Source organism: Podarcis vaucheri, assembly GCF_965113315.1.
Source record: "Podarcis vaucheri genome assembly, chromosome: 6".
Classification (NCBI taxonomy): domain Eukaryota; kingdom Metazoa; phylum Chordata; class Lepidosauria; order Squamata; family Lacertidae; genus Podarcis; species Podarcis vaucheri.
This window is the reverse complement of record NC_138764.1, coordinates 5,728,381-5,756,338: the sequence shown is the minus strand read 5'-3', so window position 1 is coordinate 5,756,338 and position 27,958 is coordinate 5,728,381. Positions and strand designations below refer to the sequence as shown.

The 27,958-nt window shown below is 44.6% G+C and overlaps 1 protein-coding gene across 2 annotated transcripts; it reads left to right on the top strand.

Moving 5' to 3' along the window:
• The first annotated feature begins 50 nt into the window (after positions 1–50).
• On the top strand, positions 51–27,835 carry VAMP4 (vesicle associated membrane protein 4). Of its 2 annotated transcripts, none has more exons than XM_082229128.1 (8): positions 51–179; positions 3,047–3,173; positions 8,740–8,786; positions 9,359–9,409; positions 19,434–19,534; positions 21,971–22,050; positions 23,273–23,324; positions 27,256–27,835. In XM_082229128.1, exons 2-8 carry the CDS (start codon positions 3,108–3,110, stop codon positions 27,282–27,284), a joined length of 426 nt encoding a protein of 141 aa, XP_082085254.1. In that variant the 5' UTR covers positions 51–179; positions 3,047–3,107; the 3' UTR covers positions 27,285–27,835. The 2 variants fall into 2 exon arrangements, with proteins under 2 accessions (XP_082085254.1, XP_082085253.1); XM_082229127.1 differs by having other exon boundaries at positions 73–179; positions 2,967–3,173.
• Positions 27,836–27,958: the final 123 nt, after the last annotated feature.

Genomic DNA, 27,958 nt, shown 5'->3' with positions numbered 1-27,958 from the left:
GACGGCGGCCGGCAGGGTCCAAACGCCCCGCTGCGGCAGTTGTTTTCCAACGACGTGCTCGGCGCTCGGCTCCCCGCCCCTGTCAGGAGCGCCGAGTTGCTCGATGGGACAGCAGCTGAGGGCGCTTCTTCCTCCTCCTCCTGGCGGTCATTTCCGCGCCGGCCCTGGAAAGGAAGCAGGTGAGAAGCGGGAAGGGGCGTCGTGGGGCTGGGGAGGCCTGCGGGGCCTCTGAGGGAGGAGGCCCTGCGAGCAGGCCGAGTGCAGGGAGGGAGGGAAGGAAGGAAGGGAAGGGGCGCTGAGGTAAACCCTCCGAAGAGGCGGCGGCGAGGCCGAGGGCCGTTGGCGGAGCCGGGCGGGATGAGGGGCTGCCGGAGGACGGGAGAGGAGGGGGCGCCGGGGAAGCGGTCGAGGGGCTCCTTCGCCCCCCCCCCATCCATAGCGAGGGGAGGGGGAAATGCTGCTTTATTATTTATTGCATTTGGACACCGTCCGTCACCCGACAGTCGCAACTGAAAACGACAATAACAAAAAAACCCACGTCTTCTTTATTGGTTTCTTTTGCGAAACATGCACACCACTTGACTGGAAAGGAAGAAAAGGGGGGAAAGCCTCAGCGCTTCACAAAAAAAAAAAAAATTGTTTACAGTAAAATCCGCAGCCCTACTTTAAAAGCAAAAGTTTAAAATGCTGAAACAGATTAGAATTACTTCGACTTTCTAAGCATCTGGGTAGTTCTTGTATAATCAGGAATGTTTTTTCAATTGGCAGGGAGATCCAGAGTGCAGGCAGTGCCACACTAAAGGAGATCAAGTTCTTACAAATGGGGAAGGGGCACCTGTAGTAGCGCCAATTCTACTGCAGCTGCCCTTTTTGAAGTTTTACAACAGGGACCTTTAAAAAAAATATATCAAAGATTAGGGAAATGGGAAAAGAGTTAAAAGCAAGGCTGTAGGTGACTTGGGAACGGGAGGTGGGTTTGGTGCAGTGGTTAGTGTTGTACTAGGACCTGGGAGAGACTGGGCTTCAAATCTCCCCGCTTGGCCCCCCATGAAGCTCACTGGGCAACCTTGGGCCATTCACTGCCTCTTAGCCTAACCTACCTCTCAGGGCTGTTGCGAGGATAGAGCCTCCTTGAAGGACAAGTGGAATAGAAATGCAGTAAATAAACAAGCTGTTGAAAGAAGGGGTGCTGTGAGACCCTTGAATCAGTCAAAGGAGGGAAGTCCTCCTATTTATATAGGGAAATTGGATTCTTTGAGATTGCATAAAAGGGAGATGAAGTGGGTGATATAGGACGAGAAAGGTGTGTGTAGAAGAGGAATGGTTTAGAAGTCCTCTGAAGAGTGTAGGTTGAGGAAGCTTGTGGTATGTAGTCCACCTACCTAAACTACTAAGAGTCACATCCATTGTTCCACCCCTTTTTTTCCTCTGGCCATGCCCATAACTGGCATGCAGCTCCCAGAAGGCTATCCAGAAGGCGAAGCAAATGTTCTCCGCCCCTAACATATGTGGTTAAGGTGTTGGAATACATTTAAGAATGTAAGAATAGCCTGCTGAATCAGGCTGAAGGCCCATTCCGTTCAGCATCCTGTTCTTACAGTGACCAACCAGATGCCTCTGGGAAGCCTGAAAGGAGGACCTGGGAGTTTCATTACAGTGAAACCTCGGTTTTCGAACGTGATCCATTCCGGATGTCTGTTCAATTTCCAAAATGTTTGAAAACCAAGGATCAAAGGGCTGGCAGCAAAATCCTCTTTAAAAATGGAGAAATGCGCCTCGGAAGCCATTCAATTTCTGAGGCGCGTTCGAAAACAGAAGCATTCACTTCCGGGTTTTTTGCGTTCAACTCATGAAACATTCAGCAGCCGAGATGTTCGAAAACCAAGGTTTGACTGTACTAGGTTCAAAGGAATAATCTTCTGAATATTTATTGCTGAGGGCACATCAGTAATTGGGCAGGGGGGTTGTGACTTTCATGCCTTGCTTGGGGTCTTCCTGGAAGTATGCTGGAAATGGAGTGCGGGGGCAGAGGAATCCATGGTCAAAAAGCACTGCTCTTGTTCTTGGAAGCTTCAAATATTTGTGGGTACAGAAGTAACAGTGGGTTCTGTCCAACACTGTTGCCCAGCTGATAGGAAGGAATCTATCAATTCTTCTTCCCACCGGCAGCCCCATGCTCTCCCCATCCTCAGACATGCTCTGGAGGGTTGGGGAACCCATTAATTTAGTTACACCATTGGATACAACCCCAAGGGTTCTACTGAAATAGATCTTGCTGTTTTAGGTTTTTGAAATTGTGGCATTGTGGCCATTCTTTTTAGCTACCTTTCCAAAAATGTTAATGATTAAAAAGGAATTGCTGCTCATTACCTTCTTTATGGGATAATACAGTGGACGCTTGGGTTGCGAACATGATCCATGCGGGATGCACGTTCGCAACCCACAGCGGTGCGTCTGTGTACACGCGGGTTGTGATTTGGCGTTTCTGTGCATGCGCAAAGTGCAATTTACCTCTTCTGCACATGTGCGACCGCCAAAACCCTGAAGTAACCCCTTCCGGTACTTCTGGGTTTCGGCGCATTCGTAACCTGAAAAAACGCAACCTGAAGCGTCTGTAACCCGAGTTATGACTGTAGTTATAGTATTTAAATACCTTTATCTGTTCCTTTGCCAGTCTTCCGATAATAGTAAAAATCCTAAATCCTCTTTGCCACCTTAAAAAAACCTTGGCTTTTAAGGTTGACTTTAAGGAACTGGGAGAATTTCAAAAGCCCAAGCACACCCCTTCTGATAATGTGGTTGAAAGCAGGATACATTTTAGAAGCCTGATTTTAAGAAACTACCTGTCTTGAGCATTTTTGTGCAATGGGCTCAGATACAAAATAATGCATGCAGAGTAGAGATTATAACATAGTGTTATAAAAGGCATTGGACAATTCTAATGATTTGTATTATTTTCCATACAGGCATCACTGTGGACAGTCTTTGTGACTGAGAATGGAACCCCAACAAAATTGATTTTTTCCCACCCCATCTCTCTTCCTAGGAAGTGGGGCTCCCCTCATCTCCTTGTATTGGGCAAGTAAAAGCAACACGTTTATGAAAATATGCCTCCAAAATTCAAGCGCCACCTCAATGATGATGATGTTACTGGGTCAGTGAAAAGTGAGAGGGTAAGTGCTTGAGGGCAATGGCTTTCTTTGCATGTTTTAAATGTGCGGGTTAGAATGGCCTCACCAGTCAAATCCATCTGTAGAATAATTGCTTTTAAGTCACTGAGGGTGAAGTTACATGGTGCTATTATGTCATGGTCTAGCTCTTGTTAGTACATGGATGGGAAGCTTCATGATAGTCCCATGTAAATTACTCTTAGTTTTCCTAGAGAAGAATAAAGGTAAAGGTACCCCTGCCCGTACGGGCCAGTCGTGACCGACTCTGGGGTTGCGTGCTCATCTCGCTTAAGAGGCCGTGAGCCAGCGTCGTCCGAAGACACTTCTGGGTCATGTGGCCAGTGTGACGAAGCTGCTCTGGCGAGCCAGCACCAGCGCAGCGCACGGAAACGCCGTTTACCTTCCTGCTATAAAGCGGTACCTATTTATCTACTTGCACTTAGGGGTGCTTTCGAACTGCTAGGTGGGCAGGAGCTGGGACTGAAAGACGGGAGCTCACCCCGCCGCGGGGATTCGAACCGCCGACCATGCGATCGGCAAGTCCTAGGCACTGAGGTTTTACCCACAGCGCCACCCGCGTCCCCCCTAGAGAAGAATAGGCTATAGCATAAAAAGATAAGATGGTAAACATGCCTGATGGACTTGAAAACTTTTTTCTTGCAAGTCACCAAAATTATGGTGATGGTTTCATTGTGCAACTGCCTATGGAGTTTGGACTGGTCTAATAAACATTCCAGAATATATCATTGATTCATGTACATTTAAGGATATATACTTAGACGATTATTTGCCAATATCTTTACAATATGGAGTTTTCTCTCCATATTATAGAACAGGTTTTCTTCAGCTAACTTTTACTTGGAGTAGACAAAGGCTCCTTGCTGCTAATACTTCTCTGGCCTGTTTGGTCTGACCTGACTTTTCTTTTGGTGTGATGTGTCTTCCAAGGAGCAGGGGGTGTAACCTAACAGTAGCTCCTATTCCTGTAAATGATGTATGAGACCAATGCATGCTTACTGAACTGAAGGGTTTTTTTTTCTTAATGCTGATAAGTTGCTTACATTTTGCATTTCCCGGTTTTTAAATTGTTTTATATTTTATGTTTGCTGTAAGCAACCAACTTAAAAGAAACTTATAACTACTTTAAATAATAAGTTCTCTTACCTCTCGGGGTAGTAATCTTGAAGAGAAAGAAAGCTTGTGGGTATAACTAGTGTTTGAGGAGGGAATGGACTGGTAGCACACAGTTTCAATAGCATAACAATTAGCAGCTGTGTTCATCAGGGAGTCGGCCTGTTCTTCAACCATCATCAGCTTCATTAACTATTTCTATTGCAGTCGATGTGAAGGTGTTCAGCTGCCAATACTAAACTGGTCATTTCGCCAGTATGCCAGTTCTCAGTACTATCAGACTTTGTCCAGGAACAGTTTTCTGTGACATATTTTACTGCAGGTAGCAGGAAAATACAAATGGAGAGCAGGGAAAATCCCCTGTGGAAAGAGCTTTTCGAGCCCTCTGCTCTGCTACCTGGCCCCAGGGCCCTTATGCAACCTTCCCAGAGACCAGTAAGAAGCTATTTATTAGTATTATTAAATTTGTATTCCGCCCTATACCTGCAGGTCTGAGGGCAGTTCACAGGATATATGATATAAAAGCACAGAATTCATATTCAAAAAACAAGAACAACCCAATAACGCCCCACCCCCCATTTCAAAAGAGCATTGAATGTCAGTCAACCAAAGGCCTGGTTAAAGAAGAATGTTTTTGCCTAGCACCTAGAGGTGTATAATGAAGGCGCCAGGCAAACCTCCTTGGGGAGAGCATTCCACAAATGGGGAGCTGCTGCAGAAAAAGCCCATGCTCATGTTGCCACCTCCCAACCTCCCATGGAGGAGGCACACAAAGAGGGGCCTCAGAAGATGATCTCAGGGTCTGGGTAGGATCATATGGAAGGAGGTGGTCCTTGAGGTATTGTGGTCCTGAGCCATCTAAGGCTTTATAGGTCAGAACCAGCACTTTGAATTGGGTCCAGAAACTAATTGGTAGCCAGTACAGTTGGACCAGGATTGGTGTAATATGCTCAAACTGTCTTGCCCTGGTGAGCACCCTGGCCACTGAATTCTGCGCTAACTGAAGTTTACAAACAATCTTCAGAGGCATCTCCACATAATCTAACCTAAAGATTACCAGAGCATAGGCAGCAGTATCCAGATAAGGGCGTAGCTGGATGACCAGCCAAAGCTGTTGGAAGTCACTCCAGGCCACTGAGGCCACCTGAGCCTCGAGCGACAGAAAAGGATCTAAGCTATGAGAACCCCCAAGCTACGAACCTGCTCCTTCAGAGGAAGTGTAACCCCATCAAGAGCTGGCAGCCTTCCAGCCCATCATGTCTAGAGAACCACCCACTAACAGTGCCTCAGACTGATCTGGATTGAGTTTAAGTTTGTTGGCTCTCATCCAGTCCATTATTAAGGCAAGACACCGGTTTAGCATTTCCACTGCCTCACCCACAGATGTAAAGGAGAAGTAGGGCTGAGTGTCATCAGCATTCTGCTGACAACGTACTCCAAATCTCCGAATAACCCCACCCAGTGGTTTCCTGTAGATGTTGAACAGCATAGGGGATAGGATTGAGCCCTGAGGAACTCCACGTTGAAGGTTCCACAGGGCTGACCCTCAGGGAACGACCACTCAAGTAGGCCCAGAACCACTGCAAAGCGGTCCAACCCATCTCTAACTCAGACAGCTGCTCCAGAAGGATACTATGGTCAGTGATATCAAAAGCCGCTGAGAGGTTGAGGAGAATTAACAGGGACACATTTCCCCTGTCTCTGTCTTGACAGAGGTCATCATACAGGGTGACCAAAGCAGTTTCTGTGCCAAAACCGGGCCTAAACCCCAATTGAAATAGATCTAGAAAATGAGTTTCTTCCAAAAGCGCCTGGATCTGGTCTACGACCACCCACCCTAGAGTCTTGCCTAGGAAAGGGAGATTAGCCTTAACAGAAAGTGATTTGACCATGACAAGGGACTAATGTCACTGTCCCCCACTTTCAAATCACCCTCTTCCTGCCTAGTTGAGAAAGCAAGGTCCAGAATATAGCCTGCCATGTGTGTTGGGTGTCAGGCTGCCAGAAAAGCCCCTCCATCTGTTGTCCAACACGTAAACAGAATCCGGCACAGTGCTTGCAAACTTCATTGCTCAGTAATCAGGACGTCAGTACCTGGCACATCCGTTGCAGAAGCTAAAGTTCTGTCCCCTCCCCCTTATTTATACCTCCCTCCGTGCATTTTTTTGCTGTGATTCAGTGTTTCTTAATTGTTCTAGCCTTTTCTTAACCCTTCTTTCCTGCACTGAGAGTGGGGGAGAGGAAGGAGCGGAATCAGGGCTGCATTGCAGAGCAGGAGACACAGCCCCTGCTCCTTCTCTCTCAGCGTCTGTGGCTACCTCAAGCCTCTCCCCTTCACCCTCACCCTCTGCAGATGATGCCTCCCTGTCCCACCAGTCTGAACTTGATTCAAAGTCCCCTTCCCCCTCAGGTGCCTTCTGGACTACTGGCTGCCACCATTCTTCCTCGTCCAGCCAGTCCCTGACATCAGTGACAAGTTGGGACAGCCCCATGGCTGTCACGGCGGCCATGATGTCCTGAGCTGCCCCAGAGCCAGTTGCCTCGGCATGGATGTTAAAGTCCCCCAGCAGCTCTGTCAGCTCAGACAGGGACACTGCTGGGCAGTGAGGCAGGCAGTAAACTAGGAGCACACACTCTTGATTCCCCTCTGACTGGACAGAGCCTGGAGATAGAGATACAGTGAGGGGGGAAAGTATTTGATCCCCTGCTAAATTTGCCCGTTTGCCCTCTGAAGAAGAAATGACCAGTCCATAATTTTAATGGTAGGTTTATTGTGGCTGTGAGAGACAGAACAACAACAGGAAAACCCCCAGAAACCCAGAAGACAAAAGTCAGCGATTGATGTGCATTATAAGGAGTGAAATAAGTATTTGATCCCTTTGCAAAAGATGACTTAGTACTTGGTGGCAAAACCCTTGTTGGCAATGACAGAGGTCTGATGTTTCTTGTAGGTGGCCACCAGGTTTGCACACATCTCAGGAGGTATTTTGTCCTCCTCCTCTTTGCAGATCCTCTCCAAGTCAGTAAGATTTTGAGGCTGATGTTTAGCTACTTGAACCGTCAGCTCCCTCCACAAATTTTTGATGGGATTAAGGTCTGGAGACTGGCTAGGCCACTCCAGGACCTTAATGTGCTGCTTCTTCAGCCACTCCTTTGTTGCCTTGGCCTGTGCCATGTGCCCCTTACCTGGCCTGCCCCATCTCCTATGCCATACCTTCTGCTACCCTGAACCACTGTTATTGGACTCCCCCTTGTGCTCCCCCACTCTTCTCCCCCAAAGCACCCTTACAAAACCAATTAAAAACAAAAACAATGTAAAATTATTAAAACAATTAACAGCAGTTTTAAAACAGTGTTCTCTGCTGGGCAGTCCTTTTGTAGCCTGTCTTGCCATGCCCTAGGCCCGACGGAGTGAGGCAGGAGCAGGACACTCAGATTCTCCATGGCAGGTTTTTCTGGCTCTTTGTTTGTTTGTTTATTGCCACCTGTCATGTAAAGTTGCAGTTGCATAAGTATAATATAGAAGTATAATGTAATATTATTAGTATAATAAGTGTAAGATGTAAGTTACCTGTCATAGCTTTGTTAAAAATATGAAGTAGACACACTGGTGGGCATGTTAGGATTTTGCAGAGTGAGGTGTGAGGGCCAGAGTCCCACTTCTCTGTGGTTTCAAGCCTATGGAAAGCTGTTGGTGTGATAGGACTTTTTGTGGCAGTGCCCCTTTTAGATATACTCTCTTGGTTTTCCAGATCAAATTGATTCTCCCTTGTCTTCATGATTCCCAGGGTAGGTTTCTGCTGCCAACCTCTGGAAAGTTTAAGGCAAGCATTTTACATGTGGCTCTATATTTAGAATGATACAGAGAAGTGGATAAGCAAATACTTGAACTAGCCCTGTGAAGGGTCTCTGTGCCTGTTTGTGTCCTCCTTTCCCATGCTTTTGAGTCAAGATCATATTTAGATGAAACTGATGTCCCCAAGCCTATAAATATTCTTATACATAATTAGCAAATGGATGTTCCAGGACTATATTCCCAAGTATGAGATAGAACACTGTGAAGAAGGCTCAGTTTTAGGAGGTTGACTTGGTGGCTATCTTGAGCACAATTTTGTCTTTTTGGGGGATGAGGGCATAAGAATGCTGATCCCTCCTTGCATTGAATAGGAGAACATGGGTGTCTGTGAGGCACTTCATTGAGATGTGTGAATGCTGAGCAATCTTCCATTTTTCAGAAGTGCTTGTTTCCTTTATGAATCATGGATTTGTAGTTAAATTTTCTTTTAATTTGGACTCCAGAGAACTTAAAGCAGAACTGATGTGCTGATTGCAGCTAACAAGATGCATCTCAAGAAAGACCTAGCCGCCTTCTAGCTTTGAAAGTGGACAAGAAAGACTTGTATTTCTTGTTGAGCTTATCTATCTTTTATGTTTGCAGAGGAACCTCCTAGAGGAAGATTCAGATGAAGAGGAGGACTTTTTCTTGTAAGTATCTCTAGGACTGAAGCAGGGATACCTGAACAACCTTTGGGGAGGATCTCTTAATGCTTGCTCTTCCCTTCTCCGGTATGGAGCCCCACCTCTGTTGTGTATAGCACTGGCCTTGCCAATGTAACATGATACCATATCAGGTGTTCATCTTCAAAGCAAGGTGAAGTATTGCAAGATTCACTGGAACCCTTGCCAACAGCACCTCCTGTGAACTTTGCAGTGTAAGATTGAGGACTCGCCTTGCCGGCCCCTTCCTTCAGCCTTGGGGGCTGTACTAGTCTTCTTGAAGTACTTTTGCCATCAATGTATTGTGTAACAGGCATAGGCAAACTTAGCCCTCCAGATGTTTTGGAACTACAACTCCTATCATCCCTGACCACTGTTCCTGTTAGCTAGGGATGATGGGAGTTGTAATCCCAAAACATCTGGAGGGCCAAGTTTGCCTATGCCTGGTGTAATACTTTAAGCCTCCAAATATCTCCCTGTTAATCAGCCACTCAAGTAGATGAATAGCAACTGTGTCCTCAGGTTTGATCTGTTAATAAGCTTGTGTTATGTCTTTCCAGGAGAGGGCCATCAGGTCCAAGGTTTGGACCCAAGAATGACAAGATCAGGCAGTAAGTATTTTGTGGCATTTGAAAATGGGTCTTTCCTTGGCTTGTGTTTCTTTTTCATATAAAATTGCCGCAGTCTTAGTTAAGGTTTTTGCAGCATTTGTGTTGAATCTAGTACTGTAGTTGTTTCCAAGGCACTAAGACCTTTTGCCATAGACCAGTAAACATCATTGCTATGTTTTGATTTTTCTGTACTGTGGGCTAAATGATCCATCTTCCACCATGTTGACAGCCTAGAGATTTGCAAGACCTTCTGGAGAGCAGAAATAGGTTCAAAGCCACTGAGCAAATTGGAAGCAATTAAAACTTGGCTAGTAATCACCAACTGTACCAAAACAATAGGAAAGAAGACAAAACTTGGACACCTTCCAGGAGCAATTTGTACTAAGAGGCTTAAGCTCTACCTTTGACATCCTTATCCAATGGTTCCCTGGAGGAGGAGGAGGAGGAGGAGGCAACCCCCTTCTTCACTCAGATACCAGTTCAGTTCAATTTACTTGCTTAAAACCCACGGTGACCCTGCATATACCCCACATTCCAGTACAGAAGCATTAATCCTAAAGAAATGGATCACCTCAGTTTATTAGTGTTGGCTTTCAGGACAAGAACTTTGGAGGCAGCTCATCATAGCAATTGACTGTGGGTTGGAAACTTGTATCCTATGATTTTATTAGGATGGGCAAACCTGTGCACTTGTCTGCTTTGTGTCCATCTCTCTGAAATTTTACTGCACCACGTGCAATTCTTTCTTTTCTTTCATCATTCATTACATATATCACCAAAAGAAAAGCGATGTGTGTGTCTTGATGTGTCTGAATATGTTCTGAAGCGCTAAAGTTCATCTTCTGTTGTTCAAAAGCATTCTTCTTGGAGGTTCAATTCAAAGAGTGTGTCTACCCCAGAAGCGTTTGTGGAATAGTGTTCCATTCAAAGGCAGATCACATGCAAACTAGATAGGATTGTAGGTAGGAATCCTTGCTGCAGTTGAAATAAGCGAGCATCTGTCCTGCTCTGTTCTCTCTGTTAAAAGTTGTGTGCTGTTATAGGCAAGAGGTGAGGCACCTGCTCAGTCTGCAAAGGGGGACTGGGGTAGAGCAGAAGCACACACACACAAAAAAAACCCCCAACAGCTATACTCTCCCAGAACTACTGCAGGCAGCTATGCAAATAGTAATAGTAAGGTTTAGAAAGAATGTCGTTTTCCCAGCAATGGTTGCAGTTTGAATACTGGGACTATGTGATTTCCTATCAGTTGAAACATTCATTTGGAGAGGAACGAATAATAGGTGCTCATGTCTTAGACTACAAAAAGCCTTTAAAAGAACTCAAAATTAGTGCTCAATTATGGGGAGGGATAGAGATTATTATTGTAGTCTCTAGAACTGATTAATAGAGGCTGACTATTTACTGGGGGAAGCTGTGTATGAGTTTATTCCTTGCAGACACAGTAAAGTGATCCACCCTGGATTGAAATACCAATATAAAATGGCAGATGATAGAAAGTTGGAAAGAAACTGTAGAACAGTTTTTGAACGTCTGTAATTGGAATGTTTGGAGAGCTTAAAGTTGAGGACAGCATTTCTTTCCAGCTTGACTTTTGGTATGCCTTTAAATTCTTTCTTGGAATTGTCTGCTACGTCAGGGCAGCCACTGAGGAAATTGCTCACTTCCTGAGGCTCTATGAGCTCTGTATTTAGGTCTGGGGTCTTGCGACTATCTGATAACCATGTCATCATGCTCCTCTTCTCTGGGGCACAGAGGCAAGCAGCTTTTATGTCTGCAAATTCTAGGCTTGAAATCTGTTGGGGTGTGAAGTTCATGGCCATCCACCTTCTTACGCAAGAAACGGCTATGATATGTTGAAAGTTTGCCACAACTGAGACCCTGACTACTGTTCCTTGAGAAGTGTAGTTCTTACATTCTTCAAACTGAGGGCATTTTGTTGACCATTCTGTTTCTAACAGCCATCTAAGTGCTTATGGAAACTCGCAAAGAAAAAGCCATCCCCATTTGTAGGTCCCAACATTTGGTACAGAAATATATAGCCTCTGGACAGAGTTGCTATCGAGTTATTGTGGCAAATACCAGTTGATAGATTGTTCTCCATGAATTTGCCTAATCACTTTCTAAGCACATCTGTGCTAGTGGCCTTCAACACACATTGTGGTAACGAATTTAGTTAGTTATGAACTATAGAACATTTTCCAGGTTTTTTTCCTGTGGTGCTAACTTGTTGATTGTTCTTGTGATCAGTGGTAGTTGAAAGCAGACTGGGCACCTTTGTTTTTTCTTTAAGTACAATGGATGTCCAAGCTTTGGCTCTTGAGCAGTTCATGTCAGACACAGTGTTAGAAACTGATATATGAAAGCTAGGAGCTAAAGGGCACCTTAAACCTAGGTTATGGACGCAACAACGGAATGTCTAGACGTGCTTTTTTATAACAAGAGTACAAAGCTGAAAATGAATGAACTGCAGCTAAATATTATGTTCCATTTTTCACATGGTCTAGTCCTTCCTCTGTCCATCCCCCAATATTCTTAAGAGGGCCTTTTCTACAGAGAGTAGCTGAAAAAGGTCCTCCTTTCCTTCCACTTTGCAGTTTTAATCTGAAATCTTAGGCACAGTACTGCACCCAGAGCTCAAACTGCTCGTGCTAATCAAACTCCCTGTCGCAAAATGCACCTAGAACAATGGGGAGTTTTGAACACTGGCCAGACATTAAGAAAGTAGCCCTTTGTACTCAAAGCAAGTGGTAGAGAGAGACCTTTTCACACACTTCTCTCTGCCATATGCTGGTGTCAATTCATCCTAGGAGAGCAGGGAGGCAGCAGTGCAATCCAGAGTTGAGTATCCAGGGTAGACTGTTGGAATGAGATGGATTAAGTGATTTTGCCATATGAAGTAATAACCCCTCCTGCACACTTATGCTGTAGTAAATGGGGTGCAGGTTGCATGGATCTGGGTAGCTGTCCTTTACATTGGAAACACTGTAGTCAACCTGGTAGGAATATTTTTCCTGCGTGTTCCTGTGAAGGGGAGGAAATCAGAAGGGCAGCACCTCAAGTACACAAATCGTTATTAATTTGATTAAGGGGCCAGTGACCTTGCTTGTTGGTATTGCTTGTCTGAGACTTGTTTTTACTAAAACCAACACTTTGGAGACAAGGCTGTCAGGGGGAGGTGGTCAGGGTGAGGTGAACAGTCATAAGATTCTCTTGTTTTGTTTTACTTGCATTCCTGTGTGAAATTAACTTAGAAAACTGGCAGACAACAGAGCCATGAGTAAAATGGAACAGAAACCAGTTATGACTACCCCTAAACACACTTTTGTTAGGAGAGCAAAGTAATTTTAATGATTTTTTAAAATGATGTGATCTAAAGCTGTGTTTAGACAATACTGACAAAAGTGTGTGTGCAAATATAGTTGTGGAGACCATCCAGGAACTAAACACTATCCCATCTGTGTCCTTTAGAGTAGGCATAGGCAAACTCGGCCCTCCAGATGTTTTGGGACTGCAACTCCCATCATCCCTAGCTAACAGGACCAGTGGTCAGGGATGGTGGGAGTTGTAGTCCCAAAACATCTGGAGGGCTGAGTTTGCCTATGCCTGCTTTAGAGCAATGTTCCCCAACCAGGGGCCACATGGCCCCCTGGCCCCCACCCTGGATATTCCAAAATGCGTAAATGGGAGGGAAGTGAGAAGTGAAGGGAAAAAAAATCATTTTAAAAAATCCTGATTGGCTACCTATCCGCTTGGCCAATCACTCTTTTTTGCCACGGGCATTTACTTGGAGCAGTCCTGGTTTGATTCCAATGGGAGAGGGTTTGTTGAGGCTCCCGCTTTGACCAGTAGAGCCTGCTATCCGGAACCCCCAGGTCAGATAAGTGCGGTGGTGGGGTGGCAATGGGTAGGGCTGGGCGAGCCGGAGCTGCTTGTTGCTGCCACCACTGCTGGGCCGGGCAGAGTCATCTGGTGCTGCTGACTTGCATCTAGTAAATAATTGTCCACTCAGAAGAAAGCTGCACTGAGTTCAGTGGGCCTTACTCCCAGGTAAGCGTGAGTGGGACTGTAGTGTTTTATTTAGGCAGCCAGGGCCACTTGCTTTCTTTGAGCGGTTTGGGTACCTTGGTTTACAAACTGAATCCATTCTGGAAGTCCGTTCTTAAACCGAAACCATTCTTAAACTGAGGCACTAACGAGGCTTCCTGCCGCTGGTGCCCTTCCGCCATTCAGATTCCGTTCTTAGACTGAGGTAAGGTTCTCAAACTGGGACACTTTTTCCGGTTTTGCAGAGTTCGTAAACTGAATCGTTCTTAAACAGGACTGTTCTTAAACCAAGCTACCACTGTAGAGACTATCTTGGAGGAGGTCCAGGTTTTAGGAATGGGGCCCCCTTTGTGATGTTGTTGAATAGGCGTCATCAGGGATTCCTTGAATTTCTTATAGAATTCTGCTGTCAAGCTGGCTGGGCTTTTAGTGGTTTCAGGTTTTTGAGGACCGTATCTATTTCCTCCAGGGTGATAGGACTGTCCAGGAATTCCTGTTCCTCATCAGTTAAGGTTGGAAAGGTCAGTTCAGCTAGGAATTTTCTGATTTCCTGTTCAGGTGGGCTGCAGGAGGTGTATAGGTCAGTGTAAAATTCAACAAATTCTGAGGTTATTTCTTTGGAGAAGATTATGTTGCTGTCTTTTTTGGTGATGCAGTTTATTCTTGTTTTGAGTGATTTTCCCCCGTACTTGTAGAAGCATTGTTTTGAGTATAGAATGTTGATCATTGTTTTGTTGATTTCTAGTGAGTCTAGTTCCTTCCTTTTTTGTTCTATAAGTTTAAGGAGTTTTTCAGCTCCTGTTCGTTTGTAGTGTGATGAGAGTGCTGTGATGTCCTGTTCTATTTTGCTAATTTTTGAGGAGGTTTATTTTTTAAGGGATGCTTTCTCTTTTATGCAAGCTCCTCTGGTGACTGCTTTCATTGTGTCCCAAAGGAGGGGGTTTTTTTTTGTACAGTGGTACCTTGGTTTACAAACAGCCTGGTTTGCATATGTTTTGGGTTACAAACATGTCAAACCTGGAAGTGTATGTCCCGGTTTGCAAACTTTTTTTGGATTACAACCTCCCCCCCTTTTTTTTGGATTATGAACAAATTTTTTTTGGAGGCCCCATTGGCAAAAGCGCGCCTTGGGTTACAACCTGTTTTAGTTTACAAACGGGCCTCCAGAATGGATTATGGATGTAAACCAAGTTACTGCTGTATTGTCTACATCATTTTCTTTGCAGTGTTTTGGAGAGTCTTTGTGAGACTCTCTAATTAGTTTGTTTGTGCTTAGGATGGGACTGAAGGACCATGAGGGGGTAGTTCACATTTCCTCTGCGATTTTAATCCTACCTGTGTTCGTTGATTCAATCAAGGGTATCAGACCTTGTGTGAGCAGAATTCTATCTAGTCTGGATACTGTGCCATAGCTCCCGGACTGGAATGTGTTGCTGGTGTCTCCGAGGTTTTCTTTGCTCCATATGTCATAGGGACCTCTGTTTGTAAGCATTTTTAGCAATTTGTAAGAGTTCTTAATTATTTGGGGTTTCCTTCCGTGGAAGGTTGCCCATGGGGTTGTAGGGTGGTTGTCTTTCAGGTATATGCCTCTCATATTTAGGCTGAAGTTACTTCCCAGAATTGCTTCCCCTTCAGAGAAGGAGAGGAACTAGTTTAGTGTTTTCTGGATGAACTCTGGTTGTTTCGAGTTTGGGGCATATATGGAGTCAATGGCCTGTTTAGTTTTGCCACTCAGTGTCCCTTTAGTGAAAATGAATCTGCCTCTTTAGCACTGTCGTGCCTTTGAAGTTCAGGCCTCTACTAAGTATTATGGCTGCTCCATGGCCTTTCCTGAGCCAGGTACAACCCATTGTTGACTGAATTGGGGTTTGCTCAGGAGTTTGTTTCCTTTGGGTGGATTGTGTATTTCTTGTAGGAAGGCAATGTGTGGTTTCATGGTGTTTACTGTATTTTTCGCTCTATAAGACGCACCAGACCACAAGACGCACCTAGTTTTCGGAGGAGGAAAACAAGAAAAAAATATTCTGAATCTCAGAAGCCAGAACAGCAAGAGGGATAGCTGCGCAGCCTGCATTCGCTCCATAAGACGCACACACATTTCCCCTTACTTTTTAGGAGGGAAAAAGTGAGTCTTATAGAGCAAAAAATACGGTACATATGAGGTGATGCATTTTCTTTTGATAGGGTTTCCCAATCCATCATTCTGCTTATCTGCTTTATAGGATCATTCCCTGCCAACCCGTGTGGGTTGTCCTGAGTCTGTCACCTTATGTTGTCTATCAAACTTAAGTTGCGCTGACATAACGTGTGGTGGGTGGGGGAAGAGGGGGTTTAGAATTAGATTTGGGTTAAAGAGTGGGGAGTGGATTACAGAAAGTAGCCTATATGTAGTTATATAGGTGTTTATTTGGGGTATGCAGGATAATCTGGCCTTCAGCTGGTTGGTCCTGAGTCTCAGCTGGCATGGAGGACCTTGTTTGGGAACAGTCTGTCCTCCCAGTCATTTCGGATAGGGAGTGGTCAATGAGATGGTGTTAAGCACATTTGTGACTCCTGTGTTGGGTATAAGGTTTATAAGTAGTGTTGTCAGTGTTACTAACAACATTATTGGTTTGTTGGGATAGGGATATGGGTATTGGCACACTCTGGCGCCACCATTATGCTGGTTGTGTGTCAGATTTTATCCTCTTTGTTGATTGTTTTATTGAGGTTGGGGGTATTGTTTTAGTTGGTATGGGTTTCTTTCTTCGTTTTCCTTTTCTTTTACCTGCTTATTTTATTTGTGTGTATCTTCTGGACGACAAGTCCAATGATATCACAGTGGCCGTGGCAAAGTTTATTTCAGTAGTCATACGAATCAAAGATCAACATACCCATGACTAAACAAATAACGCCTCGGTCTCCTTCCCCTGGGGGTTTGTCTGTATGAATCTGTTTTTTGTTGTTTTTGTTTTTGTCTTTTAAATATATATTTAATACTATAACAGTATAATAAAGACAATTTTCAGTGATGGTGCTGCGCTTAAACTGGAGTCCACAGTAGCCACATGTTCCCGTTTTTGTATCTTTGTCCAAGTTTATATACACTTTAGGGTGTCCCAGAGCTCTGCCGCCACCATCGCAGGATATCACTCTGGTTTCAACTTCACTCACAGGCTGCTGAGCGATCAAATCGATTGCAAAGCTTTCATTCACCTCTTTCTGTCGACCAGAAAACCGAGCCCGCCTGTAGTCAGTATCCTCAAAAACCTGCCCCGTGTGTGTCACTTTCTCGCCAGTCGGGGACGTCCCCGTGCCATAGCTTCTCCCAAAGGTGGGTCGCAGGGAGGGGAGAGCTGTGACGCCCCACGCCAAAGCCAAGCCTGCCTGGGACGCTCCTCCCAAGGACACAAACAGACCCGCCATTTCGGTGACAGTGGTGAAGGAGGAAACAAGGTCAGAAAAAGGTTCGGAAACGCGACTTTAGAGGAAGAGTGGCTACAAGTGTAACAAGAGCAGGAAGTGAGAATTGTCCATCATATCAAGACTGCAAAACCACAATAACTTCTTTGTTTCCATCTTAGCCCCATGCCCACAGTAGTCCTCAGACAAGGCAAAGGAAATGACTTCTTGACATGCGCTCCCATGTACATAGATAGCTGTTGAAGGACAAGGATCAAAGCGGACGACTGCCCCAGACCTATATTTCTCCTCCCACTGCCCTGCAACCTCTCAGGCTCTTTCCCCAATCTTCCAACTTAAGGCTTGACAGCCTGTCATAACAACTTTGGTGTAATTGGGGCACTGGAGAATAATTGTAATCCTAATTAACAGGGTGTACATCCATTTCCTTTGTTTGGTATAATCACTGCTGGGGGTGAGAGAATAAATGGCTTTGCAATTTGGCTTCCATTGAAATGAAGTCACTTGGAATGCTGCAACCCTAAACAGTGGCACATTTTGACCTAGTTGCCACAAGAGTGATAAACTATGCCAAACCACTTCCTTAAAAATGTTTTTCATAGTAAACTTAACATATTAAGGCTAAGCTAGGCATGCCCAGGGTGTTGGGTTTTTTTTTTTAAAGGAGGAACATTCTATCATGTGAGCTTCCACCTGCAGTCTGAAGTGAATCTGGATGATTTATAGGTTGACCATCTCCATGAGGAAAACGAGGTCATCATTTAATAGGACATATAAGACTACAACTAGCATTTCTGTATTGCAGGAATTGGGAACCTGTGGTCCTCCTGGTGCTCTTGGTCTGCAGGACCCCTTGTCCCTGACCTCTAGCCACACTGGCTGGGGCTGATGGGAATTTGAGTCCAACAACATCTGGAAGGGCCACAAGTTCCGCATCCCTGATGCTGCCTTCTGCCTAAGCACTGCAGAAGCCGTAGACTTCATAATAATGAGTGGGTAGCAATTTGAGACATGGTACAAAAGGAAAAAAGGAGTGGGGAGGGAAGAAGTAAGAAAGAGCAAGGGGAGTGGACCTTCCTAACTCCCTAAGATGCAAGTAGGTTCAAAGCATATAATCTTTCCAACACCCCTGTAAAGTACGTCGCTATTATCATTCCCTTTATTTCCTCTACTTACTCATGATGGCTAAATGATTGACGGAACACTTTTTGAGAGCAGTATGCAAGTCAAGGCTGCCATTGCCTCATTACTGTTACTTCGTGTTATTTAGACTGCACAGCCAGTCCCTGGCTTAGGGCAGATAACAAAAACAACACCCACTCCAAAAAAAATCATAGAAATTTCCCTTTTCTAGCTAAACCTTTGGTATGTAATTAGCTGAAAAATTGAGATTGCTTTGGCTTCTCTTTAAAAGGCTACTCTTATTAAAGAGCTGTTTGTATTGGAGAAAAATCTGGTACTGTGTGGGGTTTCCAGGATTAGAACAAGCTATGAACTGAAGTTTAGATTCAAAGTCAGGGCCCCAAGCTTTCTGAGAGAGTGGGAAACAAAACAAAGACCTCCCCCCCCCTTATCTCAAAAAAGAAAGAAATTAGGAACTGCAAGATACACATTCTGCCCTTCTCTCCCTGGTCACTTTCCTCCCTTTACCTGTTTTTTCCTTCAAAAGATTTTTCCTCCTGGTCACTCTCCTTTCTCCTTGACTTGTTTTTGACACCTGCTAAAAATGTTTTTGTTCCAGCAAAACCTACCCAGGCATGTAATTTTAGCAAGTAAAGCATTTTTAACATTATTGCTTTCATTTTAAATTTTAAATGTTTTAATAACTTGTTTGCTAGTTTCATTTTTTAATTGGTATTTTTAAAAATGTTTTACACACTCACAGTGTGTGTGACTGGTAGGAATACACCCATTCCCCACAATTCTGTGTCTCATTTTGTTTGAAAGCTGCCTGTTCTTCATGTACTAGGTGGGTATGAATCCAAAGCGGAGGTGGGGGTGGGGGTGGGGTGGAGAGTGTGTGTGTTCTCAATGACTTTGATGCCACAACTTTCTCAAGTTTTCATTTAAAATTGTGTTGCAATTTTTCTGGAATTCTTCAGTGTGGTAGAGCTTCCAGTAACTCTTAAATTCAGAATGCAGTATGACCCAAAGCCATGTTATAAAGTCTGTGAGGATATAAATGTGGCATAAAAATGACAGCCAATGTAGTGTACTTTTGGTTTTGAGACCAATATTTTGATGTATGCTCTATTCATGTTTACTTAGAAGTTTCACAGTCAATTAAATGAGATGTATTGTAAAGTTTGCATGCATAAGACTGCTACTTTCAATTCAAGTCTTGCCTTAGCCATTACTTCCTGGGTAGCCTTGGGCAACCCAGTTCTTGAAAAAAATATTTGGAAAACCACACATGAACACTTCACTCTTAAGAAAATCATAATTTTTAAAGCCCATTCAAATCATTACATATGCTACTTTGCATTTGAATCCAATAATCAACTGCATTTGCTACCACTTGTGACAAATCATTGGGTAATATGATTCTTCCTCCACACCCTGCTCTGTTTTCCAGTGTCCAAAACCAGGTTGATGAAGTTATTGATGTCATGCAAGAAAACATCACCAAGGTGATAGAAAGGGGAGAACGACTAGATGACTTGCAGGATAAGTCAGGTAGGAATAGTTGGGCCTCTTTTTTCCCCTTGCAGCCTCGGAAGAGAGTCCTCAAGAGGACTAAATCCAGTGTGTTGTGAGCTCTGTGCATAGTCTGAGAATATCCCAAACATGATCACCTATGAGTGTTTGCTTTCCCCCCTATGCCAGGAGTTGCTTAACATTTTGGATTTTTGAGGGAGTGCTGTGGGTGCCAATCCCTCTTGAGAGAAGAGAGAAGGAGTATGCATACATGCTGCACTTTTTCCAGGGATCTGAGAAAACGTTGGATCCAGTAGAATTAATCTGACCCTTGAAAAGAAGTGGGAGAGACCTGCTATCTGCTCTTCAAGGGAGAAGGTAGCAGCCACTTCATGACAGTTTGTGTGTGACTCAGGTGCTTTGTTGGTGCCAGGGAAGGATATCAAGGGTCTCATTGTGCCCGTGGGCACCACGTTGGCATCCCCTGCCTAGAACACAAACCTGAAAGACTCCTAAAATGTTCTGGCAACTAGAGATTTAAAAGGTTCTTGCTGTCCTGCATACAGAATCCATCCTTCCAAAAATATTTCTAAACCATTCAATCTTAGAATAATTAATTATACAAAATAAGTACATTTCTTTTCCTTAGTCTTTATAATTATATTCCTAAGATTGAATTTAGTTTCTTTTGTATGTACACACAGTCCCAATATATATATTTACTTACTAATGCAATAGTCCTTTTTAGATGTAACATAAATAAGTTTCAATCTTGTTCATTCCCAGACCACTGTTCTCTGGCACAGCCATGAGATGGAAATCAAAAGCTTCTGCTTTTATAATAACCAGAGTTCCTTGTTACTACCAAACTCAGGAAAGCTGTAGTGGGTTAAACTATGGTTAGTCTAAACAAGCCATTGAACTATAGTTTATTATCCTGGCTTGTTCACTGACTATAATTTTAATCTAACCAGTTTCCCCAAGTTCAGATAAAACACAGAACCCTGGTTAGTTTTAAAAGGTTTTGGCTCTCCTCATGGCTCCACTGGGGGGGGGGGGTGGAGTACATAAGCCCAAAGCACATTCACATGACATTAAGTGATGGGTGAGGAAACTTTTCCAGCTGGCAAACTAAATCCCAGCCTTTCTCACCCACCCGTGGGCCATTTTGCCATTGGGCGATAAGTTCAAAGGGGCCTGCTGTCAGTGCTTATCAAATGGCTTTTCACTGAATGCTAGTGCCTTTGAAGATGCACTTTTAACACCAAACAGTTGCTTGGTGCTGATAGTGCACCTTTAACGGTTCTTGCTGCTGGTGAGCCCTGCTTGCAAATGAACAATTGCTCTCTCATTTTGACTTCCTTTGCAGCCATGTCCTAACTTGTCCCACACCTGATATTTCATATTACATTAGGTAGGAGGCATGTGGAAGTAGTTTGGGGAAAAATAGCCTTGTAAGCCAAACTAGTTTACTATTGCATCTTAACTCACCCAGTGTGTGGTTTAAATCTTAATAGCAAACTACCTGACTGCCCTTTACGAATGTTTTGAAAGTTCCCAAGCGCTGCTGTCATTTCTACCTCACAATGTTACTGTCTTAATGATGCGGTGGATGCGGTCTCTAGGAGAGCCCACCCGCCCATCAGGATGTGCATTATGTCACTTGAGTGATGTTCCCAGCCTTGTTTCATCCCATTGCTTACTCTTGTTAACTGTGGGTCTTTCCCACTGCATGCATGGGGAAGATAAAGAGGCAGGTCCTGTACACAGGCCCTCTTGTGTGATCAGAATCTGCCTAGTTATGCAGAGATACAGGCTTGCATATCCTGGCTTGGATCAGAGGACCATTTCCTGTCCCTTCGTAGCAGAGCGCTGTAGGCTAGATAACTTGTATCAGTTGTACTTCTGCCACTTTTATGTTTGCTTCTTCCTGCACAGCATGGGCTCATTTGTTAATGAACATGTTGTATTACAATTTCCAAACATAGTTAGAAAACTTAAGTAATTATGTGGGTGGAAGGGGAGTCTTAAATCAATTTGTATGAACCGCAATGTTGGCTGCATTCCTAATCTTCTTATTTTAGAAACAAATCACATGGAATTCACTTGTACCTCTGCAAGAATACCTGATCATTGCCTCTTTGCATATGCTTGCATGTATAAATACAGACATGCATGCTAGGATGGAAAGCTTTCTCACTTGTATTGCAGCAGGTTCAGTTCATGAGGGAGCCAGTATCGCGTTGTGGTTAGAGTGTTGGACTAGGATCTGGGAGACGGAAGGGATCAAATCTCCACTTGGCCACTAAGCTCACTGGGTAACCTTGGGCCAGTCACTGCCTCTCAGCCTAACCTGCCTCACAGGGTTGTCAAAGGGATTAGGTGAGGAGGGGGACATCATTGAGCTTCTTAGAGGAAAAGGTGGGATGTGAATGTGATGAATAATAAAAAATAAATGTTCTCTTTCTGGCACAGAGAGCTTATCTGACAATGCAACAGCTTTTAGCAGCCGATCCAAACAGCTCCGACGGCAAATGTGGTGGCGAGGCTGCAAGGTGAGGTCCCAGAGAGGAATTAATTTGTTGACTTTTTTAAAAAGCAGACCTATTAAGGTCACAAGGGCAGAGTTAACGTGTGTGAACATGAAGTGTATACACAATGTTGGGAATTGAGTGCTAACACTTTTCCCCACACTGCAGTTAAGAATGGGCTGTGTTTGCCACAGGAGGCCAGATTCTTTCTTCCATCTTTTTTCCTAAGTAATCAGATTAGATCAGACATGTTCAACTGGTCGACCACGATCGACTGGTTGATCACCAGAGTGATCCTGGTCGATCGCAGGATTAAATAAAGTGGGCAAGGAATGTTGCCGCAGGGAAGGCTGGGCTGGGCGGCAAGCGCAAGGAATGTTGTCTGGCCCAGCCTTCACTGCTGCAAGGATAGCCCCGCTGCTGGATCCCTCCGCAGCCGCTGGGAAGGCAGGGTTGGGTGCTATTTCTTGTTTGCTGCCCGGCCCGGCCTTCACTGCTGCAGTGGTGGCCCCAGCACTGGGTCCCGCAGGGAAGGCCAGGCCAGGTAATGTTCCTTGCGCTTGCTGCAGCGGAGGCCCTGATGCTGGGTTCCTCCGACACCGCTGGAAAGGCCAGGCAGCAAACACAAGGAATGTCACTTGCCCCCCCCCACACACACACTGAGTCCCACTGCCACTGGGAAGGTCGGAACAGGCAGCAAGCGCAAAGAATGTCGCCCACTGGGTCTTCGTGGCGGCAGGGGGGGAAGGAGGGAGGGCAGGCATTATTGGGAGCTGGGTGGCTCCCTTTGCCTCCACCTTCCACACACCACACCGCGCAAGATCCTCGTCCCTCCAATGACAACGGGTAGATTATTGCCAGTTTTTTTATACTGGGAGTAGATCACAGTTTCTTGGGAGTTGGACGTGCCTGGAACAGATCAATGTAGGTTGGTACCTATGGGGAAATGTGTGGGTCTGGGTGCACACTCTGAAGACTGGTGTTTTTACTCCAGTAAAAAAGTTTGATGAGCTTCATGGCTGAATGACCTCCAAATTCTTTACCACTCTGCTACAGTGCCCACGTTATGCCCGTATTTTGAAAATGTGGATGGAAGACATGACTGGAGGCATTTTGAGTTGTTCAGCTGATTCTGCAAGCTTTCACCATTATTGTGAAGAAAGGAGTCATACTAGCTTGGTTTAAATAAGTCTCTGTAGGCAATAAGGAAGTAATGTCTTGGCTTGGCTTGTGTTTCCTTCTGCAGATGAAGGTAATTGTGGCTTTGGTTGCTGTTGGTGTCCTGCTAGTGATTATTGGTAAGTGCTTTCTGAAGTTCTTTGTTGTAAAAATTCTGTGAAGTGGCAAGATGTAGAACAAATAGACATCCTTGAATTGCAGCCTTAAGAGAAATCATACTGTCAGGCTTTGGGAACTCGGCTTCCTCCTCCCCTTCAGCCTAGGATAAGCAGCACAAAGCAAAAAGAGTTGCTTACCATTTAAAGCATGGGTAGGCAAACTAAGGCCCGGGGGCCAGATCTGGCCCAATCGCCTTCTAAATCAGGCCCACAGACGGTCCAGGAATCAGCATGTTTTTACATGAGTAGAAGGTGTCCTTTTATTTAAAATGCATCTCTGGGTTATTTGTGGGGTATAGGAATTCGTTCACCCCCCCTCCCCAAAAAAATATAGTCCGGCCCCCAACAAGGTCTGAGGGACAGTGGACCGGCCCCCTGCTGAAAAAGTTTGCTGACCCCTGATTTAAAGAGGCTTTAATCACCACAGCAAAAGAATAGAGCAGCCATTCTCGGAATGAAGGTGTTCCCAATTAACTTTTCCACCCACTTCCCCCCATGTCATTTCCACACCACTGTGCTTTTTGTGTAGCCAACTTTTCTGCTGTACGTGACCTTGGACTGATAGGCTGGAGATAGTCTGTTAGCTCTCTCTCTTCCAGTTCTTCTTCACCCCAGCTTTTGTCTTCAGAACTATGCCCCTCTGCAAACCACTGTTCCAAATCTATATTGCTCCACTGCTTCTGGGCAGCTTCAGGATCCTGGTCAGGAGCAGGGGGAGGGAGAGGCTCTCACCATTCCTCATCAGAGCAGAACTCCTCAGCCTGGTCTCTGACACATACACTACTTCAGGTCTTCTTGCTTGGGCTAATGGATGCCGTACTATTGAGTTGTTAGCTTAGGAGTTGCCCAGAATATTGCCATTAACTTTTGAGTGCCCCTAGTACTAGAGGATTGTGGGATTGAAATAGCTTTAATGTTTGTGGGTCCTTTTTAAAAAGAAATCAGTATAATCTAACCAAAATTGAGCATTTCTAAGATTGATTTTAATTGGAGAGATTTAAACAGGAACTCAGTAATTCTTTATAGTTTAGAACATGGTGGCAATTCCTTTGTCACAAGAGTGTTGTACTTTATGCACACCTATAGGAAAACTTGAAAGTGTTGTTGGTGTGATGGAGATTGGGAGCTAGCTCCCTGTCTGTGGGAGGATAAAGGAATGGATATAAAAGGATGTCACATAGAGGAGGGAGAAAGGTTGTTTTCTGCTGCTCCAGAGAAGTGGACACGGAGCAATGGATCCAAACTACAAGAAAGAAGATTCCACCTAAACATTAGGAAGAACTTCCTGACAGTAAGAGCTGTTCGACAGTGGAATTTGCTGCCAAGGAGTGTGGTGGAGTCTCCTACTTTGGAGGTCTTTAAGCAGAGGCTTGACAACCATATGTCAGGAGTGCTCTGATGGTGTTTCCTGCTTGGCAGGGGGTTGGACTCGATGGCCCTTGTGGTCTCTTCCAACTCTATGATTCTATGATTCTATGGATAGACTAGGTAGGATGGCTTTCTGTTGTTTATGAATCCAAAACGTGGAAGACTCAAAACATAATTCGACATGGGACTCTATGCATTTTCCAATTAGGGATGAGTTGATTTTACCATCTCAAGAATGGGAGCCAAGTTCAAGTCCTGAAGATAGGACATTATTTTCCATCTCAGCACAATGTGAAAAAAGCAATCACCAGATTCTGGAAGTTGGTGGTGCTTTTGGATACCAGAAAACCTCCATAAGAAAATGGAAGTCTTTTCCAAATGATAGCAAAAAGAAACACAAACTTTGCAAAGAAAATGCAACCTAAGAAGAAGCAATGCAAAAAAACTAATTTGAGGAGCATATTGCAGGAAGGCATTCTGAAGAACTGAGACAAATTATGCTGATTAGCAAATTATCAGCAAATTAAAAATTAACACTGGCTGGTATCAAACTGAGAAATTCCTCAATCTTCTAAAAATATGCATGTGTCTTTGTATCCAAGGACTGGAAGGTGGCCAGTGTAACCATTTTGAAGAAGGATCCAGGGAAAGGATGAAGGGAATTGCAGCTTAACCCTGCAGCCTGACTTTGAGGCAGGTTTGCTACTGAGGTGCACGACGAGAGTGGGGCCAGGAGTTGTCCCATTCATGACATTCCAGAAGCCAGATCCATTTGGTGTCTGTGCACGCAGTAAACATAGCTTTCCCCAAAGATCAGCCACACACTGTCAAGGGAGTTTCTTGCTTCCTGCTCACATGTACTTGAAGGGTGTGAGCTGGAAGACATGCCTGCTCTTCTTAAAAGTGGGATAACTGAGAGATGATATTCGTGGAAAATCCCATCTGCTTTGACTTGAGGATTGGAAAGAGATGGAAACAGGATGTTCAGTAAAGCAATTTTGACGGGAAATAAACTTTCCCCCTTCCAGACTCCAGCTGAGATGGCAAGAATTTTTCCTTTCAAGGGAATAGATAATGTTCTTAAAAACCGAGCCTATTATGAAAACTTTATATTACTGCAAAAATAGTTGCCCTGTCCACTTAGTTGTCCTATCCCAGTTGGATCACTATTTGGGAAATGCATATGTTGTGCCAAAACTTAGGGGCGTGGGCTTTGAATGCTGAGGAATACCAGGGATTGTGTTAACGTAGCTAGCCATGTTATTTATTTATTTATTTATTTATTCAGTCAGTCAGTCACTTTATTTTTATCTTTATTTATTACATGTCTAAACCACCTTTCAGCTGAGGATCACAGGGGGATTTACAATATAAAAAAACATAAAAATACATAACATATTAAGAAACAATTAAAAAATCAAAGGCTGGGATAAGAGGAATGTTTTTGCCTGGTGCCTAGAGATATGTAACAAAGGCACCACATAAGCAACCTTGGGGAGAGCATTTCACAAATGGGGAGCCACTGCAGAAAAGGCCCTCCTCTTATGGAGGCTCTTGAAGAAGGGCAGGGTCCAGGGCAGAATCAGCCATATGTACAAATCATTGCAGTAATCCAGCCTAGAGGTGACCAGAGCATAGACAACAGAAGTTAGGCTATCCCTGACCAGATAGGGGTGCAGCTGGACCACCAGCTGAAGCTGATGCAAGGCACTCTGTGCCTCTGAGGCCAAATGAGCCTCAGGTGACCGCAAGGAATCCAGAAGTTTCCCCAAGCTACATCCTGCTCCTTCAGAGGGAGTGAACCCCTCTCAAGAGGAGGCATCCTCCCATATACCCGGTCTTGGGAACCGTCCACTAAGAGTGCTTCAGTCTTACTTGGATTGAGCTTCAGTCCATTGGCCCTCATCCAGTCCATTACTGAGGTGAGACCACAGTCTAGCACATCCACTGCTACATCTGCAGGTGTAAAGGAGTAGAGCTGAGTGTCATCAACATATTGTTGACAATGTACTCCAAAACTCTGGATGACCCCATTCAGCGGTTTCATGTAGATGTTAGACAGCATGGGGGATAAAACCAAGCCCTGAGGAAGCCCACACTGAAGGCCCCACAGGGCCCAAGCATCACCCTCTGGACATGTCCCTACAAGTAGGACCGGAAACACCGTAAAGTGGTGCCACCCACCCATAACGTGGACCTCCGCTCCATGTGCAATGGTCCTGGAGGTCACTGAGAGGTCAGGGAGAATTAGCAAGGACACAGCTCCCCATCCCCACCCTCAAGTCCGCCCTGATTCTGTGCTGAGTACCCCCTGCTGGGTGAGAGCAAAGCCCCTTTCTCACCCACCCAGGCGCCAGTGATAACATTTGTTGCACAAATGGCATTCTTAGAAGGGTGTTGTGGGTTGAGATTGGTGCTGGGTCACTGCTGAGACAAGAGTCTTAAATATGTAGAGCCCAAGCTGGTTGGTTGACAATTCATTTTGTGTGTGTTTTTAAAGATGCCTCTTTTCTGTCTTTTACAGTTCCCCTCATCCTCAAATACCACACTTGACTTGCTGGTGGATATTGTGGTGGCTTCAGGATGACAGCAGAGGAGGCAGCTGTGTGACTTCTGTGGAACATAATATGTATATAGCTTTGAAGTGTGTCCCCCCTTCTCCCTTGGAGGCACCAGACTAGCTCCAGAAAGAGCATTCAGAGGATCCAGCAAACCACCCTTTTCAGCCAAGAACTCATTCTAGTGTCAATATTTAATCCAAACCCCCCATTGTTGCTCCCTGGAAGGAAGCTCAGTTTGGAGTCAGATACTTATGGCTAACTGGTAATGATGTTATTTATAATTTACAGAATTTCTTATTACTTCTGACAGAGGACAATGGAGGAAGAATAAGGGAGGGATGCAGTGTATAAACTCTATATCATTGTTTAGAGACATATTTAGATGAATAACTGTGAAGATGCCACTTTCTCATATTTAAAAAAACACGATTTTGCAAGGAGACTTTCTGTACTTGTTAAGGGACCCAGAGTCTCCATGTTCTCGCTGTTGCTTATGGATGTGACATAAAAGCATTCCAGTAAAAAAACTATTTTTAACTGTAACTATGTAGCTCCTAGTAAATTATTGAAGAAAAGGAAACACTGTTTACTTGAATGAAGACACACAAAAGAGAAGGAGGCACCTTTTGGTCTGTGCAAGTGCATCCCAAACCATGCATGTGTTTT

Bases quoted from the DNA above. Each gene is read 5' to 3' on its own strand.
- VAMP4 (XM_082229128.1), top strand. From the start codon at position 3,108: ATGCCTCCAAAATTCAAGCGCCACCTCAATGATGATGATGTTACTGGG. The intron at 19,535-21,970 runs GTAGGAATAGTT...TTTCTGGCACAG, and splicing joins TGACTTGCAGGATAAGTCAG to AGAGCTTATCTGACAATGCA. The intron at 23,325-27,255 runs GTAAGTGCTTTC...TGTCTTTTACAG, and splicing joins TGTCCTGCTAGTGATTATTG to TTCCCCTCATCCTCAAATAC.